The sequence below is a fragment of the Perca flavescens genome, chromosome 2 (assembly GCF_004354835.1).
Source record: "Perca flavescens isolate YP-PL-M2 chromosome 2, PFLA_1.0, whole genome shotgun sequence".
Classification (NCBI taxonomy): Eukaryota; Metazoa; Chordata; class Actinopteri; order Perciformes; family Percidae; genus Perca; species Perca flavescens.
Window position 1 is genome coordinate 12,686,456 of NC_041332.1, and position 18,986 is coordinate 12,705,441.

General features: G+C 39.9%; 1 protein-coding gene across 2 annotated transcripts in view; it reads right to left on the bottom strand.

The window, feature by feature from the left end:
- Positions 1-914: 914 nt before the first annotated feature.
- myo15ab (myosin XVAb) overlaps positions 915-18,986 on the bottom strand; it is a 50,696-nt gene continuing 32,624 nt past the window's right edge. Inside the window, exons 46-74 of one of the 2 annotated variants that reach the window (XM_028602033.1) lie at positions 18,510-18,591; positions 18,195-18,290; positions 17,596-17,656; positions 17,002-17,095; positions 16,770-16,884; positions 14,873-14,988; positions 14,704-14,763; positions 14,435-14,510; positions 14,212-14,327; positions 13,946-14,064; positions 12,510-12,651; positions 11,822-11,933; positions 11,660-11,734; positions 8,835-9,040; positions 8,635-8,753; positions 7,981-8,050; positions 7,803-7,875; positions 7,477-7,550; positions 7,215-7,297; positions 6,967-7,097; positions 6,774-6,868; positions 5,775-5,852; positions 5,395-5,491; positions 4,279-4,439; positions 4,038-4,171; positions 2,730-2,863; positions 2,114-2,247; positions 1,367-1,507; positions 915-1,261 (exon numbers count right to left, since the gene is read on the bottom strand). In XM_028602033.1, the coding sequence (XP_028457834.1) occupies positions 1,160-1,261; positions 1,367-1,507; positions 2,114-2,247; positions 2,730-2,863; positions 4,038-4,171; positions 4,279-4,439; positions 5,395-5,491; positions 5,775-5,852; positions 6,774-6,868; positions 6,967-7,097; positions 7,215-7,297; positions 7,477-7,550; positions 7,803-7,875; positions 7,981-8,050; positions 8,635-8,753; positions 8,835-9,040; positions 11,660-11,734; positions 11,822-11,933; positions 12,510-12,651; positions 13,946-14,064; positions 14,212-14,327; positions 14,435-14,510; positions 14,704-14,763; positions 14,873-14,988; positions 16,770-16,884; positions 17,002-17,095; positions 17,596-17,656; positions 18,195-18,290; positions 18,510-18,591 (3,096 nt within the window). In that variant the 3' untranslated portion in view covers positions 915-1,159. Of the gene's footprint in view, positions 1,262-1,366; positions 1,508-2,113; positions 2,248-2,729; positions 2,864-4,037; positions 4,172-4,278; positions 4,440-5,394; positions 5,492-5,774; positions 5,853-6,773; positions 6,869-6,966; positions 7,140-7,214; positions 7,298-7,476; positions 7,551-7,802; positions 7,876-7,980; positions 8,051-8,634; positions 8,754-8,834; positions 9,041-11,659; positions 11,735-11,821; positions 11,934-12,509; positions 12,652-13,945; positions 14,065-14,211; positions 14,328-14,434; positions 14,511-14,703; positions 14,764-14,872; positions 14,989-16,769; positions 16,885-17,001; positions 17,096-17,595; positions 17,657-18,194; positions 18,291-18,509; positions 18,592-18,986 lie in introns of those variants that run through there. The other variant, XM_028602040.1, reaches the window with a different exon arrangement.

Here is an 18,986-nt window from a genome sequence, read left to right on the forward strand (position 1 = left end):
ATTAACTTACAGTGGCACTCATAAGTTTATGAACCCATGCTAAAGTTGACTAAAAAGAGGAATAAAAGAATCATCTTTTGGAAATTGATCTTAATGCCTTAATTTAAAAAATAAGGAAAAATACAACCTTTAAGGACACCAATTTTCTTTGTGAATGAATGATGTATCGTAAATAAATAAATGTTCTTTCTTAAAATACAGGGGGCATAAGTATACAAACCCCTATGTTAAATTCCCATAGAGGCAGGCAGATTACTATGCAGATTAGATACTATGCATCCTGATAAAGTTCCCTTGGCCTTTGGAATCAAAATAGCCCCACATCATCACATACCCTTCACCATACCAAGAGATTGGCATGGGGTACTTTCCATAAAATCATCTCTCAATGCAAATCAAACCAGCTATTAGGCTAACTGAAAAAAAAACCATGCCAATCTCTAGATATGGTGAAGGGTATGTGATGATGTGGGGCTATTTTAATTCCAAAGGCCAAGGGAACTTTATCAGGATGCATAGTATCCTGGATACAATGAATCCTGATAAAGAGATGATAGGGAGATGATTTTATGGAAAGTACCCCATGTCAATCTCTATATGGTGAAGGGCATGTGATGATGTGGGGCTATTTTTAATTCCAAAGGAATTCTTTATCAGGATGCATAGTATCCTGGATCCATGAAATAACTGGATAAATGGAAATCTGCCTGCCTCTATGGGAATTTAACATAGGGGTGTACTTACTTATGCCCCCTGTATTTTAAGGAAGAACATTTATTTATTGACGATACATTATTCATTCACAAAGAAAATTGGTGTCCTTAAAGGTAGGAGTTTTCCTGATTTTTTTAATTAAGGCATTAAGATCAATTTCCAAAAGATTTTTATTCCTCTTTTTAGTCAACTTTAGCATGGGTTCATAAACTTATGAGTGCCACTGTATATTTGACATTTCACTGCCTTCAGGATGCACTTTGTTTCAGGTAATGTAGTATAATCAACAAGTTAAAGGAGACTGACTTCAGGGTATACTTACGTATTCACATCACATATTAAAACACCTGAAGGCAAAAAGAGGTAGGCTATTTATAAGGGTTTCGTCTGCATGTATGTGTGTGTTCATACAAGTGTGTGCGTTACAATGAGGCATGAGCATAAGTTATAACATGGTGATTTCACTGGGTGGCAGGGTGAGTCTCCTCTCCCGCACAGACATCATGTTTTCCACCTGCATGGCGATGACTCGACACAACTCCAGGCCCTGTGGACAAACACCGCCAGCATGAGCACAGTAACACAGCAACTCTGAACTCTGAACATGACCATGTGTGGCCTCTGAATGTCCTCGTCTATGTTTGAGTAATACCTGCTCCAGCTGCAGCTGAATGACCCGCTGCGTGTTCAAGTCCCCCAGGGTGACGTCTACATACGGGTAACTCGTTCCAGCAGTGGGCCTCTGGGTGCGGCTGGACTGCACCTCCACCAGGGGGACCACTGCCATAAGCTCCTGCGCCACAGAGACCAAATATTATAACACACAACTGTGTCTGTCACACAACACACAAGCGTCCACAGGGTTTTTCCTGCATAGAGGAATGTTTGGTGCGCGAAGAGGTTTTAGGCAACCCTAAAGGAAAATCCCCAGCACCAAAATGACAAGAATTCAGAACAAAAATAGCAATTCAAATCCTCTCTTAATGTGCTTGAGAGCAATTTACCAAACAACTGCTGAACAAGCAGAACATAAACCTGAATATGAGTGCTAATCTCAGTTTTATCTCCATAGTCAGGCTGTACCTCTACTGGTGATTTATTTAAGTATTAATATTATTATTTTTTAACCAGTTTTGTAAATTGTAGTTATATTTACTCAAGCATAATACACATTATTGTTAATCAAATTGTCAGAAATAAAAGGAAAATGCTTAGATTTCTGTCAGATAAGGTAACACATCATGCCCCCCCAAAAAAAAGGCCCACTCTGAGCCAGGAAGAACCCTGGTCTACTGAAACTGTGTAGTCATGTCTGACTCTACTTCTGGGGTCATGTGTCAGTCACGACGAGATGAGTCATATGAGTGCTTGGCGATCGTGAATGTGTGCGGTTCCTTACGTGTGTATTTTTGTGCAGGAAGTGGAGGCCATGTTGATTGACAGCAACAATACAGGGGGCGTAGAAGGTGGTGGAGCTGCTGCTGTGGATGTAGAAGAACGAGGAGCCGAAAATGGGGAATGCACTGATCAGCCCTGCACGCACAAAGACACAGAATATATCAAGAGTGAGTGCAGATCGCTTAAATTCATCAAGTTAGAAAGTTTGTTTAATATGTATCTTAACATTATGTTTGAGCAAAACTACATCCCTGGAGTACCTTTTTAAGACACAAATACTTCCTGTATTATGACAGTATCCCTAAAAAAGTGCAAACCTACACGTTACAGCATTTCTTCTTCACTAGTCTAAATGCAGATTACTTTTGCTGTCAATGAGCGGATTCATTTATTAATCGATTGCGCTCAACAGTTCATTCTTGACTTTGGAAACAACACTCAACTAAGATTGACATAGTCGCTTGTTCTGGAGCTTTTGACAGTATCGCATTCACAAAATGACACATACAGTGAGAGGAATCCAGTCATAGAAAGTATTGTAAAAAAAAAACTGACTGGTTCAGCCAAAATCACAGTTTTTACCTGTGTTGCCTTTTAATGTGAACAGGGGATCTTACCCAGAAACTGTGCTCTGGCCTGGTGTGGGTTCAGGGTCTGCACTTGCTGCATGTGCTGCGTCACCATGGTAACCCACTGCTGCGGTGGTTGCTTTTTGAACAGAGGTGGGGCGATGTACTCTGATAATTCATGTCTGGAAGAGAGAAGAAGATAAACAGGAGTCTGCTTCACTCCGTGATTTCTCAACATTTCTCAGGATGATTTTACTCAGTGAGCTGTTTCTGTTCCGCTGTCAGCTCCGTGTGAGGGCGGAGAGAGACAGCGATAACAACAGGTAGAAGACGAAAAGGACAAGTTTTTACAGTCACGCACTTTAAACACAAAAACTACTGACTGCACTGCATTCTCTCTTTAACGAGGAATTTCTTCCTGTACGGTTGTTGAACATCAGTGCTAAATGGAAAATGTAGAAAAACATCCATTGCAGCTTCAGTGCTGCTGTAATGCAACAATCTATGTGATGTCATGATGTCGGCATTACACATAAATAATAAAATATACAACATTTATATACAACACACACCGATAAATCTAATGTGCATCTCCAGTAAATGTGCTGAAACAGAGGCTCTGTTTAAGGGGGATTTTCTAAAATAATTAACCTGCAGGTAAAATTGATTTTTGTGGAGAAATGTATGCTAATTTCCCTTTTATTTTTTGCTCATGGGTTAAATGTTAAAATCCAATTGGATTGGCGTTAAAAGGGAAACAGAGAAGGCCAAATAAATCCTAAAATAATGGATAAAAAGTATGGATATTTACTTACAAAATGTTTAAAAGGAACTACTGAACTACTGGAGCAAATTAAAAGCACAGCGGTAGTGTTGACTGTATTAAAGCAAGATGGGCTAAATGGCTGTGCTGTGGAAATTTAAACCTTTAATGGAATGGGTGAAATGGGTGAATGTTTGGATATGTGTGTATATTTACAAGTATGCATTTTTCCATTTACTGCACTGTATGTATGCATGAAACTTTTCTTTTTCTTTTGTATTTATGTATATTCTCACTGTGCTTTTCTGTATTGAGGACAGACATTTTTCTTTCTCTATTATTTTTCCACTACTCTTGTTACAACAACAATTATTCTCTTTTATGATTAGTGTTTGTTCTGCTACACCCTTATCTGTAAAAAAATTGTTTATGAATTTGGGGTCATGAACCCAGCAATGATATATGATTGATAAATTCCGTAAAATGGATGACAATAAAGTATAACAGATATTTTTAGATTATCTGAAAGACTATTTTATCCCTTGATCATTGAAACTAGAGGCTGTATTGTCAAACATAGTTTGTTCTCTCACATGCTGGGGATGAAGACGATGTCTTTGGCTCTGTGCTGCAAAGCTGCCAGTTTGGAGATCTGGTGGAACTGTTGATCGCTCACTTTTCCATGTGGAAGAACATTTAGCAGGCCTTTACGGTAGTCTGGCAGGATCTGAACACACACACACACACACACACACACACACACACAGAGTTACATACACATGCACACAAGTAGGTAACATATACTGTATGTGTGTGAAACTCCACCTGTCGTACCTGGTTATAGTGCATGGCAACACAGAGCTCATTATCAAACTTGAGCGGTTGAGTCCAGACGACTCGTCTGAACCAGAAGCTGTAGTTGGTATCGATTAACTCAGCCTCGGTTGCAACATCCAGGATATACTCGTGTTTGTTCAGAGGACGCACATTCTGACCTGGACACACACACATACATATAAACATGTCATTTATTTCACAGAGATATGCATTGTCATCTAAAGGTTAACTTAAATTACGCAGTTAAGGGATTAGTTCTTATGAAGGATTTGTTAATCAAATCAGTATCTGGCAAATCCAATATAAACTACTGACATAAATACCCTGAAAAAAGTCATGTTAATGTTTGTGTAGCCACATGTTGTGTGAGCGGCAGTGCTTTTGAATAGCACACGAGCGACAGCAGCTGCCAGTTGTTTTCATGTGGAGATATTTAATGCTAAAGGAGGAAAAAAACAAAAACAACAGAATGCAAAGAGTCCCGTGTGAGTGATTCTAGGGACACAATCAGCAAATTGGAGTTTTCAGCACTAAAACCTGACTAGACTGAAGCAGCAGGAGCATTGTACAAAGGAAGATGACAAAGTTGTACAAAAAAGAAGTACCATAACAAACGCTTCTTCTTCATTTTATCAGAAAAATTTAAAAAGCCTGTGAAAGTTCCTTTTGAAATTGTTAGAAAGAGTTATATCATGTCATGTTATGAACTACGGATTTCTTCACTAATGGGATTAAGTGTATGACAATTTGTGCATCATATTTTTAAGTACATTTCTATAGATACACAGCATGCAAATGAATGGCACATTAACATCTTAGTAGATAATAAGGAGGAAAAATGCGTACTGGATAGCTATTGGCAGAGACTCTGTGCTGGGATATCAGTATCGGAAATGAAAAGGTGATATCGAGCCGTCATGTTATTTTGCCATGACGGCCCTTTCAGGAGTTGTTAGCGACTTTCTCCCACAGCTAGAAACCAGAGAACAGTCTGATATGTGATCTGTTAGTGGATCTGCTTCACTGACAGTGACGAGAAGATTGACTTTGTGCGCTAATAATAACGTTTCATGTGTTTGTGTGTGAGAGAGAAGCAGACGTCTGAGTGTGCACCTCTGTTGGTGACTAAAAATATGGCATATTCTTCCATGGCCTCCAGTTTGTGTAAACCCATCTCATAACACAGCTCCTCAATCACCTCCAGGGCAACCTGAAAAACACGACAATATCAACACACACACAAGTAAATCCCAGCCGTCTCCTCATAGACACCAGTGACATTGACATTACTCGATTTCATTGTTTTTATTGTATGGCTGTTATTATTATTTCTTATGTTCTTTGTATTTTATGCCTCCTGTGAGTTGTGTATTTTATGTCTTTTATTTATTCGTCTTAACAGCACTTTGGTCCACTGTAGTGGTTTTAAAGTTCTCTACAAATAAAGTTTGATGATGATGACCAGTGGTGCTTAACAGTGGCTGCACACTTACAGAGCACGTTTTGATTTTCACGTGACGTTCAATGCCTCCAGGAAAGAGAAACAGCTGACGTTTTGAACTACGTCCCGCCTGAGGAAGTACAAACACACACTTATATAGTATATAATAAACATACACTGGACATACTTAACACACATAAACCTACATATGAAGCAGTGGAGGGTAACTATATTTAAATATAGCTCTTATGTACTGTGCAACTTTGAGATATTTGTGCTTTACCTTAAGATTTTATATGCAAAATCTAGCATCCGTTTATAGAATATGATTTAATGTTATGGATTAAACTACACAAAAATATGTTAAAGAGTTAAAAGATAAGGATTTTGATATGTTATAGTTTTCTTATTGTTAACAAATCCTGTGCAAAGAATAAAACCAACAATGTGTTTGTCTTTTATCACATTTTGACTTCCCAACCCTGTCAGTGATACTCAGCCTAAAGCTGATTGGTTCCTAAATAAATCTTTAAAAACAACTTAAAATGTGCATTTATTGGGGGTAATTTTTAGGCTACAATGTCCATGTTCATTAAATGAAGGAAAATGTCACCCAGTGCAAAAAGTGTTGCTCTTTAATGTGTTTTTAATAGTGTTTGGACAACAATGGAGCTCTATGACACAAAGGAAGAAGCTTTGGATACACTGACAGTACTTGTTGGTTTTGGTATTTTCATGAGATTGGTTGACAATAAGAAAAAAATAAAATATCATCACACTTGTCCTTCAAAATTAGTTCCAATTCGAATGGCTACCACATAAATTTTCTGCTTATATCATACTATAACATAACAGATGTGAATGTGGCTATTCTGCCTAATGAGTGCCTTTACTTTTAGCTGCTTATACTGCTGCTACTGTTTTACTTAACTCAAGACATGACTTTTATGTGTTACAGAGATTCTTTACACTGTGGGTATCACTAGTTTTATTAATGAGAGGATCTGAATACATCTTCCACCACTGCAGATAAATAAACGGAGGCACTGACCATCACAGCCTTCAGCTCCATGCTGTTGGGTGAAACAATGCGGCCGCCGTACTGGAACGTCTTCTTCAGGTTCTGCTCGCATGCTTTAGCGATGCCTAACACATTAAAAGAAAACATTACGTGCTGCTGGCGTTGCTAATGTGTACAGCAGATTTACACTTAATGAAGGTGTGTGTTTGTGTGTGTTCTTTACCCTGATACTGTGCCCCAGCGCTGCGAGAAGCCTGCAGCAGGCTCTTCAGCAGGAAGGGCTTGAGGACTTCAGAGCAGCGATGGAAAGCAGTAAGGATGTACAGCAGCCTCCAGCCTCGTTGGCAGCTATCACTGTACCACACAAGAGTGCACAGATACTCTCAGGATTACAGGCTTGGGGAAGAAAGAGGAGCATAGTGTGGGTTGGTTTGTGGTGTGTACATGGTTTATGTGGGAAAGCAGACTTACGGTTTGGAGCTGGTGTTAGTCGTAAGCTGTTTAAGGAGTTGGCAGTAGGCCTCATCCCTCATCAATGTGAACTCTCCTATGAGCTGAGGGGAGGACACACGCACGCAGGCGTGCACACACACACACACACACACACACACACACACACACACACACACACACACACACACACACACACACACACACACACACACACACACACATATTAGCGAACTGTCAAAGACAAAATAGTAGCCTAAGAAAAAAAAACTTGTGTATTTACCTTGAGGAAAGTGCTGACCAGTTCCTGCTCTGTGGATCCCTTTGACGGTGAGTCACCCATGAAACGCATCACAGCTACACAAATTACACATCCAGAACACACGCACGCACACACACACACACACACACACACACACACACACACACACACACACACACACAGGTCAACAATATTTAAATGTTGAATAGCGGATTTTGTAGAGCAATCAAGCACTTGATTACTGAAAATCTGATACAATAACGTCTCAGTTGGATGAATCGGTGTAATAGGAGTAATGAAATAAGATAATGTAATTAGAGGAGAGATGAGAGAAGGTGAGAACTTACACAGGAAGAGATCAGCTGCCACTCTGTTCATGACTGGGTCCGTAAACTCTATCAGAGACTCAGTCAGAGGAGTCTGCAATGGAGAAAAGTAATATAAACGACTCAATACACTCAAAAACCACCAAGAGAAGATAGGCATTTTATACCATGCTTTAAGTTATAGCAAGAGTAACGCCACCTTGGAGAACTTGATCATTTCAGTGGGCTCTCTGGAGTCTCTGTTCTTGCTTTTGCTCCTCAGGGAATCTCTATGAACACAAAGCAGTCACAAAGTGCAGCCGTTAGATTTAAATACAATTTGGAAGAAGTATTCAGAACATTTACTTCAGAAAAAGTAGCAATGGTACACTAAAAACTACAAGTAAAAAAAAAAACTACAAGTAAAAGTCCGGTTTAGAAATTTAATTTGATAAAAGTATTAGCGACAAAATGTATTTAAATATACTCATTATACAGATTAGTTTCAGTCAATGTTTTAGTTTTTATTTACTTTTTATCCTGTTCTATAACAATCCATCATATTTCATGTAATTCATGTAATATTTCAACTAATGATGTGTTTTGTATGTACATGTTAATAAGTAACTAGTAACTGCATCTCTAAATTGAATGTAGTGGAACTATAAGTACTATATGTCATTAAAAAATTTAGTGAGGTAGAAGTATAAAGGAACATAAAATGTTAATACTTGAGAAGAAAAAGTAAATCAAGATTGTACTTAAGAACAGTACCTGAGTAAATGTACTAAGTTACTTTTCATTACTGGATTCGTTTGTTTTTCCGTGTGTTTAAGAGGATTTCAGGGTGTGTGCACTTCTTTCTTTGTCTCACCCCTTCATGTTGTTTCCCTGTCTGAAGTACTTCTTGGCAAACTCCAACATGTCATATTTACTGTCTTGCAGGGCCCTCTCATCCAGATCTCCATCAGCAAAGCCATCAAGGGAAACCCTCTGAAAAGATTGACAGTGAAAAACAATCTGACACTCAGATCAGTTGAGAGACAGAAAAACAGTATGAGTGTGCCTGTTTACCTCAATTGTTTGATCTATTTCATGTGCAGCCATGGTGGACGCCACAGCAACAGCGATGGCTGATGACACAGCGAACTGTCCCGCTCCTCCTCGAGGCTCGGCCTTGCGGTCCAGTGGCAGCGACAGGAAGTCAGGAGGAGCCACGGGATGGACGCACTCAGCCGGGAATGCGCCGGAGCGGCCAAACAAAGCACCAAACTTCCAACCTGACACACACACACACACACACACACACACAGAGCAGAGCGATTACAATACCCAATCATTTAAAAGCACACACAGCTGAGTGCTTTGGGCACCTAAACAACCCGCCTCTCTGCTGTAAGTCCTGATCGCTATCTGCCTTTCCTCCAACAGCAGGTCAGCTTTTCATTTACACAAGTCAGATCCGTATCTGCATCTTTTCTCTCTCATTTTCAACACTTAAAGGAACACGGCGACATATTGGGAATTTAGCTTATTCACCGTAACCCCCAGAGTTAGACAAGTCGATACATACCCTTCTCATCTCCGTGCGTGCTGTAATGCTGTCTGACGCCGCCAGCGGCATCAGGCCAGCACAGAACATGCAGGTGAATGGTTCCAGCAATCCTACTGCTCCGAATTGTGACAAAATAACGCCAACATGTTCCTATTTACATGTTGTGATTTGTAGAGTCACAGCGTGTACAAAAAAAAATGTAACATGAGACACAGCCATCTTCTAACAGTAAACAAACCGGGAACTATATTCTCAGACAGGTTGCTGCAAAGCAAATCCTTCCGCCCAAGTACTACAACATGTAAATAGGAACATGTTGGCGTTATTTTGTCACTTTTGTCACAATTCGGAGCAGTAGGATTACTGGAACCATTCACCTGCATGTTCTGTGCTGGCCTGATGCCGCTGGCGGCATCGGACAGCGTTACAGCACGCACTGAGATGAGAAGGGTATGTATCGACTTGTCTAACTCTGGGGGTTACGGTGAATAAGCTAAATTCCCAATAAGTCGGCGTGTTCCTTTAAGTCTCCCCCGCGGCTACGCTGATAACCTGGCACAAAATTCAGCCTTTGTAGTAGTAATTATAGATACTATACACATGGGTAGTGCTAACATTGTGTTGACGTAGAGTAATTCCCTGCAGGGTTACTCTAACCTTAGCTATAACTACTACATGACTAGTCTATATCCACGACGTTCCACATCCGGGATTGCTCCATTACTGCCGTAAATTCCACCTGATTTCACTCTTTTCGGCCGGATGTCCGTTACCTTCCGCTTCCTTTGTGTTGGAATTTTAAACTCTGTTGGATTTATGAGGACTACGGTTAACTGCTCCTCAGATCTCTGCAGGGTAAATTCAGACAGCTAGCTAGACAAAGGCTAGGCTATCTGTCCAATCTGAGTTTTCTGTTGCACGACTTAAACAACCTTAGAAAGTACACGTGTTCCACCAAGACAAGTTCCTTCCCGAGGCTATTTTGCAGCGGCACCGTGGCTCCACTCAGCGCTTAGTACCGCCCAAGACAATTGTAATTGGTTTAAAGCAATTAGCTTATTAGCGACCCGACACCGGATAAGCGGACGAAGATGGATGGATGGAATGTCAACAAACGAACACATTTTTCTCCCATCCCAGAATGCTGAGTGGATTAGCCACACCCTCCTCCGCAGTGCCGTAGAGGAAGGTCTGGCAATGCGAGACTACTACATGCCTAACCCCAAACCTTGTCCTAACCTTCACCTAATTGTTTATCTCTGAAGACTAAATTATTACTACTGTAAAAGCTGCAATAATCAATAATCTTATATTAACAATGCATGAAATGACTATGTGTAATGTGAAAGGAGTCTCTCGTAGCGATGAACCCATAGAGAATTAGCACCTGACGCTTCAGTTCCACTCAGCTCTACGAAACTTTCAGCTCACTGTTTTGGTTTTCCCAGTTTTCACCGCTCTCATCAACTTCAATACAAACAGCAGCAACTGTTTACGTTGATAAAGCTCTGATAAACTCACTGGACTCTACCTGCTCAGCACCAACAGCAGTCAGATGAAGTTAGCAACTAGCTAGTGAACATAGTGGCAGTTAGCAGATATTTTTAGGAGTTGGTGGAGACCAAAACAGAGCTAAAAGGAGAGTTAACATTTTCCCCCTACATTCTTCAGGTTGCCAGAAACACGACTCAAAATGAATGAAAATGTTGCCCCATATCTGCTGGATGTTAAATATGCAACTGTTTGCTAACACGTTAGCCACATTAACTTTATAAGGTCATACTATGTCAGCGCTGTATTTAAAACTTGTTCTGCCGCACCAAAGTGGGGACCAGTTTTTTGTCACCACAATGTGACGTAAGTAGTCAGGGGATTGTATCGTATAGGATGGATTAAAATTCAGGAAACCTGACCATGATGTGGTATGTGAGCCGTTCTTTTTAAGGTACATTAAAAAACAAATGCTTTACAGTAAATTAAAAAGCTGTGTGTGAAAGCACACACTGAGTTTGTCCCATCCAGTATTTGTTAAGCAATGGAATGATGTGACTTCTCCTCAGCTATGATTTTATTTAATCTTTTGTGTCCTCAAGAAATGAATCAATGAATCAATATTTTTCAAATTGCATCGCCATCTTCTATCTGAAAACTAATTTTCTGATACAATGTTGCATTTAAAGAGTCTGCACTGTCATCATCACTGCACCTTTTTGTCCTTGGTTTAAGATGACATCACACCTCCAGAGGACACAGACACAGTCCAGCTTAGTAAATCTCTCAAAGCTGTCAGCTGTCAGGAAAGTTTATAGATCTGATTTTGTTTTAGAATTTAATGAACACTCACCAAAGTCTTGAGTGTCTCTTTTCAGCTCCTCCAAAAACACCACCTTCTTCCTCACCACACAGCCGTAACTGTAACCTGGAAGAAACCCACACACACATGGTTGGATCATAGATTCACTCGTTAGATAACAGGATTTCTACTACATGTACCACAGTGTCTCACCCTTCTCCAGTCCGTCCATAACCTGCAGCCTGATGATGTCACCTTTGTGAAAACTGAGCATCGAGCGGTCGTCTGTCACAAAGTTTCGCTCTGCAATCACATAATCAGAGTCCTGCAAGGAAGAAAGAAAAAACATACACAAATGGATTCTTCCAAACGGTTACTGTAATGTTATTTGCATTTACAGTATTTGGACTGACGTTTACCCTCAACTTGACTCATCTACTTTTGCTTTAGTCGCTGATTTTCAACATTTCTCATAAAACTCTTTTTGTTCTCTGAGTTTGTTACATTCAGTAAGTGCAGATGAGTAGGAGAAATAGATGAGGTAAAGTCATTACTTCAACAGCATCAGAGACTACTACTGTCCTTTTTCTGTTCATGTGTTAGCTGAAACTGTTTTCAGGTTAATGTATCGGCTGAGCTGGAAACAAAAATGCCAAAGGAAAAAAGAAAATAATATTAATAAAAAAAAAAAAATAATATATATATATATATATATATATATATATATATATATATATATATATATATATATATATATATATCACAAATGTTTTGATTGATTCATGTTCTGATTCGTTTCTGCAGAGCCACCAACCAAAACAAGTGTGTGTGTGTGTGTGTGTGTGTGTGTGTGTGTGTGTGTGTGTGTGTGTGTGTGTGTGTGTGTGTGTGTGTGCTGTACCTTTTTGATCTCATTGATGAAGGTGTCTATGAGATGTTTGACCTGTGGTGCCTTGGCTGAGAACAGGATCAGTTTCTCGTTGGTCAGATTGAACTCCAGCATGTTCTCAGAGGGGATGGTTACAAACAGAATGTCTGCATAGCTGCAAAAATACAGGGCAAAAGGTAATAAAGAACAAACGCTCCCAACTATTATATAAAACAAAGCTACAGAAATAGTAGAAATTAATAGTTATCAAATATTAACAACGATGAAATACTAAAACAAATAAATACAGTATTTGAGAACACAATATAATCTATCTAATAGATCGGGAAGCCTCTGTATGTGTGTGTGTATGTGGTCTGTCTTTGAAATATCTCATTAACTGTTCATCCAATCTACTTCACACTTGGTTTTCTGGGTACCCAATTAACTTGGGGTTTGGAATTTGGAGCAGTATGCAGCATTGGATATTAAACTGTGAATAAAATGTGTGAATATTTGCTGATTGCTCTCATTACGGGCTGGATTGGGTGGTGCATTGGCACTCCGCCATCAGTCCATAAGGCAAATGTCTGCGATTACTCCACATTTTAATTGTGATATTTTGATTCAGTAAATTCTGAATCTGCCATGTCTGTCAGGTAAATGTGGTAGTACAATGTTTTTTCTCTGAAATAGGAGTATACAGTAAGGCAGTAATAGGCTATAGGGCCTACAGTGTGGTTGCTAAGTGCTTTGGGGTCCTTCTGTAAATAATATTTTTTGGGTACAATAGTTCTGGAGAAAGCTTCAAGCAGCAATACCACACGCCAAGCAATTGGCCTGTTTCAAAAAGGCATATTTCGAACGGGCACTGTACTAGTACTACCTAATGCTAAATGTACAAAATTTCTAATATGATAAATTGTCATGAAAGGAAAAAATCCATTATGTATGTTGATAATCGGTTTGTAAAGATGTCACTCTAATGAGCAATTTTACTGTAAAAGCAAAATTGTTGTCCATATTGTGATCCTGTAAGAATAGTGATTTGATTTTTTGATTTATGAGGATGTAGTTATTTTATGTTTATGTTTTGATCCACAGGCCTGAACAAAAACTCCTTGACCAATAAATTGGCTGATATTAACTTCTCGCACATATAGCGGTATGTGTATATGTCCGCTCAAGTCCGCTGATAAGCAACAAGATATTGCAAACTCTCAAATATGAGTATTACATAGACTCAAAAATCCAGTATTGGCCAGGCTAGACACACAAATCAATCTTCTCTTGAAAAGCTAACAAAATAAGCGGAGGAAAGTTGGTAGACAGTTTGGTATATTTGTCTGTGAACTTACCTGATACTGATTCTCAATTGTTAAACCCAAATACAGTATCTGGAACTCCAAACAAGATAAAAGAAATGCTATTAAGAATTTGCAAACAAACACATAAAAAACAGCACATACGTGTAGGGTCGGAGGACTCTGAAGTAGTCTGGAGCTGCAGCGCTGCTTTTTACCGTCTTCAACAGCTTTATACCGCTGTGGGACACTGACAACACCTGCACACCTGTTCCTACACTACCCTGCACACACACACACACACACACACACACACACACACACACACACACAAACACAGACACAAACACAGACTCACACAGAGGTTCAATACAAATCTCACACTCAGTAATGCTAAATAATAAAACCTCTAAACATTTAACCACCCTCACCGATGCAGGGAACAGACGGGAGAAGTATATTTCCCAGGTTTCCCTGGCAGCCGTCACAATGGTTTTCTTCACATGCTCCTCCACCGGATCCATATTCTGTTCAACCCCGTGTTTAGCTGTCATTGACACAAAAAGACACATGAACTGGTGAACGTCAACGAAATGTCTTTGAAATAGAATATACGGCCTAAAGAAATATCTGCTGGAAGAACAGACAGACTACCGAAAAGAGCCTTCATTTTCTGCCTTTCATCCCGGGTGATGCGAACGCAAGCCTCCAACAGAGTGTCGTTCACTATCTGCAGGAGGAAAGGAGAGGTGATGTTAGAAATAATTTTGTTAGATCTTTCTCTGTTTTTTTCTGTTGTCAGGTAAAAATATGGAGCACAATTGGTGACAGGTTAAAACAAAAAAAGGAGAATGGATTAACAAAAGCATCTGCTGATGCTACATCCATTCATCCTGCATTCACTCAACTATCTCTTCAGTCACCTGTTTGAAAATGAGGTCTAGCACCAGAGGATTGTTGAAGCTGTCTTTGGGATAAAAAACCTGTAAAAGCAACAAACAAATATTTAGAACAGATATTCAGAACAGAACAGAATACAAACATTTGGACAGCGGATCATGACGTTTGTGTTGTATTTGTGTATGTACACACCTCCTTCCTGAGGTACAGTCTCCAGGGAACATTGGTGTAGGTGTAGTGCTCTTCATTGGTTCTCTGATGAAGCTGTGTCTGGATGGTCTCAGTCTCTACTGGAAGCTCTCGAGAAACTGCACCAAATAGTTAGCGTTTTACATTTTAGTTTCCCCTTTTATTCAATGTCCTTAATTTGACAAAACTGTATTAAGTGAGCATGATAATGATCTGTTGCTGTCTTTGCTCTGGGGTTTGGGACTGCCTTTGCTCCACTGTTACTCCAGAGAATGGAAGAGCATTTTATTGTCCTAATATTGTCGTTAGCTTGTTACAGAAATCTAAATTCTTTTAGGTCAAGTTCCAACAAGACAGACAGATGTGATTTTAGAATCTGCATATCAGCAGGGTAATATGGCGCCTCGCCACCTGCTTGCTGTGAGTGTCAGTGTGTCTCTGTTTAACTGCATTTCTGTACTGACCTTGTCTGGAACATGCAAATTGTTAGCACCAGTGGTGATTTAGTGTAGGTAAGCAAATGACACTCAATAGTCAATATAAAGGCAGAATTTACACTGAATAATGTGAGATGTCCTCTGACAAAATGAAGTCTAGTGGGCTCATGTAAGAAGAAATGGCACATTTCAGAAGACCCTCTCAGAGAAATGGGGTTATAAGTCTCTATGTTTTTGTTTGTTTGGGGTTTTGTTCTCTCCTACATCTTGCACAGGAGTAGCTAATCATCAAAGTTATAATAGTTTTGAATCTTTATTTATTGTTTATTTTCTATAATTAACCTGCTAATCATGCGCAGGTGATTTCACAGGTAAGTTCTTCCCCTCTACATGATGTCAGCTACTCTACTACTCAATGAGCAGAGTTTTTTTTTTTTCAGAGTGTTGGCTCTCCTTGGTTAATGGTAGACAACCCCTAAACTAGCGGGTGCTTAGGATTAGCTGCATTGGATCAGCATAAATTAAGCATATATAGATGTACACAAATTTGGTTGTCGATATTTTTCATAATGATGATTTTGTAAAATAATGATGATTTTGTAAAAGCTTAGAGTTTTATGGTATAGATAAGTACATAGTTAAAATTAGCAGGGTACCAGGTGGATTTTATGAACACTAGGGGCACTGTAGTGCAATAAACAGAATATAAAACATAAATCCTAGACAAAACTACAAGCAGCCGATTTAAAGGTCCCATGGCATGAACATTTCACTTTATGATATTTTAACATTAATATGCGTTCCCCCAGCCTGCCTTTGGTCCCCCAGTGGCTAGAAATGGCGATAGGTGTAAACCGAGCCCTGGGTATCCTGAAAAGGAAAGCTCAGATGGGCCCGGGGCTTGGATGGAATCTTGCCCCTTATGAGGTCATAAGGATCAAGGTTACCTCCCCTTTCTCTGCTTTGCCCGCGCAGAGAATTTGGCCCACCCATGAGAGAGAGACATCATGGCTTTCAAACGAGCAAAGTGGCAGTTGGTCAAGGCCACACCCCCACCCTCCACCTTGCCCCCCCCCCTCCTCCTCAATAGCTACAGACACAGAAATGGCACATCCTAAGGAAAGCTCATTGTGGGACTGGCTCTAGTGGCTGTAATTCTGCACCAAGGCTGATTTTCAGGAAAGAGACTTCCGATACAGTATTAGGGGACCACTAAGGTCTATATAAAAGCATCCAAAGAGCACCATGTCATGGGACCTTTAAACAATTTAGGCTGGTTTTCTTACTTTCAAAAATGGCTTTGAAAATGTACCATGAGGTAGGAAATGCAATTAACATATGTGTTATATGTTATTATGTTATTGTAAAAATCTAAACAAAATTAGAAAGCACCACAATATACCTTTAACTCTGCAAAGTGATGTTACTTTGTCTGAGTATGTACTTTGAGTGATTGTATGTACCTGGAGGAGGTATGGGGAGAGGACGATCAGGTGCTCTTGTCTTTATGCTCCTGGTGGGTTTGAATCCCGCCTCCTTCATTGGAGCAGATGGTGAGAGGGCAACAGGACCTTTGGGCTGGACAGACACAAAAACCTTCCCATGCATGACTGATTTCCAGCACTGTGTGTGTTCTGTGTATTCTTGCTTTGTGTGTGTGTGTGTGTGTGTGTGTGTGTGTGTGTGTGTGTGCACCTGTGGAGCAGGAGGGTGGTCCATCTGCGGCTTTAGGATCTGTAAAGCTTCATCACGAGGGTTTTGCTTCTTCTTAAACTTCCCCTCTAGTCTCCTAAATACATCCACACAGTGTCAACATCACACATTACCTTTTTACAGGATGTTACAACTATAAATGTAATACTGTATCATCTGTGTTTGTGCTTATTGTGTACAAATACAATCATTCTGGTGCTGTGTGCTCACTGAGCAATAACATAGCAGTCAGTAGTAGTTGGTGGTTTCTTGTGGTCTTCACGGTATGCACACTTAATTCTGTGACGGAAGATAGCATCAACTGCTTGCTCAATTGTTATATTGACCTTTGCACATCCCCTAGAAAATACTGTTGCACATTCCTGCCTAGCTCCTTCATTTGTAACAGTTACATTGTACAAAACTTTATCCTATTCTATATTTATGTATTTGTCTATGCAGCAAAACACCAAAGCTTCCACCAAAGCTACATATTCCTTGTATGTGTAAACCAACTTGGCAATAAACCAGATTCTGATTCTGATTGTGTTCACTCAACCCTTATCAGTCTCTGTGTGCGTGTTTGTTAGAACTCACCTCTTGTCAGGTGGCAGCAGGTCTGCCGGTGGAGGTGGGGAGTTGTACCTTTTGATGATTTCTTTCAAAATAATATAAACCATGTTAGAATTATGTCGATTAAAGGTGCTGTAGGTAGGATTGTGAATATCCAGGACTTAGCCAAAAAATTTGAACATCAACAACTTCTCAGTCCCTCCCCCCTTTCCGCTAAAGCCCAAAACGGTCTCCTAAGCCCCTCACCCCACAAGGGAGAATGAATGTGTGTGCATGAGCAGTGATTGACACGCAGTTAGACACCCCCCCTGTCTCTGATTGGATCATCTGAACAGGGAGCGGTGGATTTTTGCAAATCGCATTATAGCCAGAGGAGCCAGATTTTTTTTTTAATGACCTGCTTCATGTAGTTCTACTCGAACATAGGATCAGTTTCAGCAAATATGACAGAAAGTTAGTTTTATAAATCTTACCTACTGCATCTTTAATGTTTATAATTTCGTTCAATAAATGGGTCCATTTGAAATCAAGGAATAAACTACTTCATCGACTACATGATCATCATTCATTCATGTTTTATAAACATGTGACATCAACATTTTGCAGCTTTTAAATTCAGATACCTTTAATATCTTGACTGGGGGCGACGAAATCTGTAGTCCGAGCCGAGTACTTCACCACCTCTCCAGCAGGGGGTGGAGGAGTCGTCACAACTGGGGCTAAAACACACACACAAACACAAACACACACACACACACACACACACACACACACACACACACACACAAAACACAAATAAAAACTTCAGCCAATAAGGTGTTATACTCTTCTGTGTAAAGCTCTCCTAAATAAGTGTTTAAGTTAAAGGGACTGAAAGGACTTTCTCTCTGTTTCTTGCTTGCTCACTCTCTCATGTTTTCTCTCTCACCCTCTCTTACCAAACTTCCTGACTGGTGTGTCCTTGTTTATGGGGATGCCTGGAGCCTTCCTCCGAGAGACGCTGTCCTTACCTGACTGAACCTGAAAAAGCCACACAGAGAGGACAGAGAGTTTGCACTCAAGGCTTTGCAGGACATTACATTTGGTCTCTTGAGATGTTGTTGCAGCCAGGTCAATGTCAAAGCAAAAAAAGGGAAGAAAGAGGACATATATACATATACTGGACTGTATGAATGCAGCACATTTCCTTTGTTATTGATATTAGAAATGTGTAATCTGCAATTCTACATGGTTATTTTTATTTTGTCATGTGCAAGGATTGTTGTGGTGTTTTCTTCTTCTTTCTTCTTCTTCTTCTGTGAAGTTTGGTGGACAAATTAATTTCATGCTGCACTGAACTGCACCCTAATGTTCAGTTTTGTCACAACTACAATCATTGAATCAATCAAATGTTTAAACTAAAAATAAAATGTACC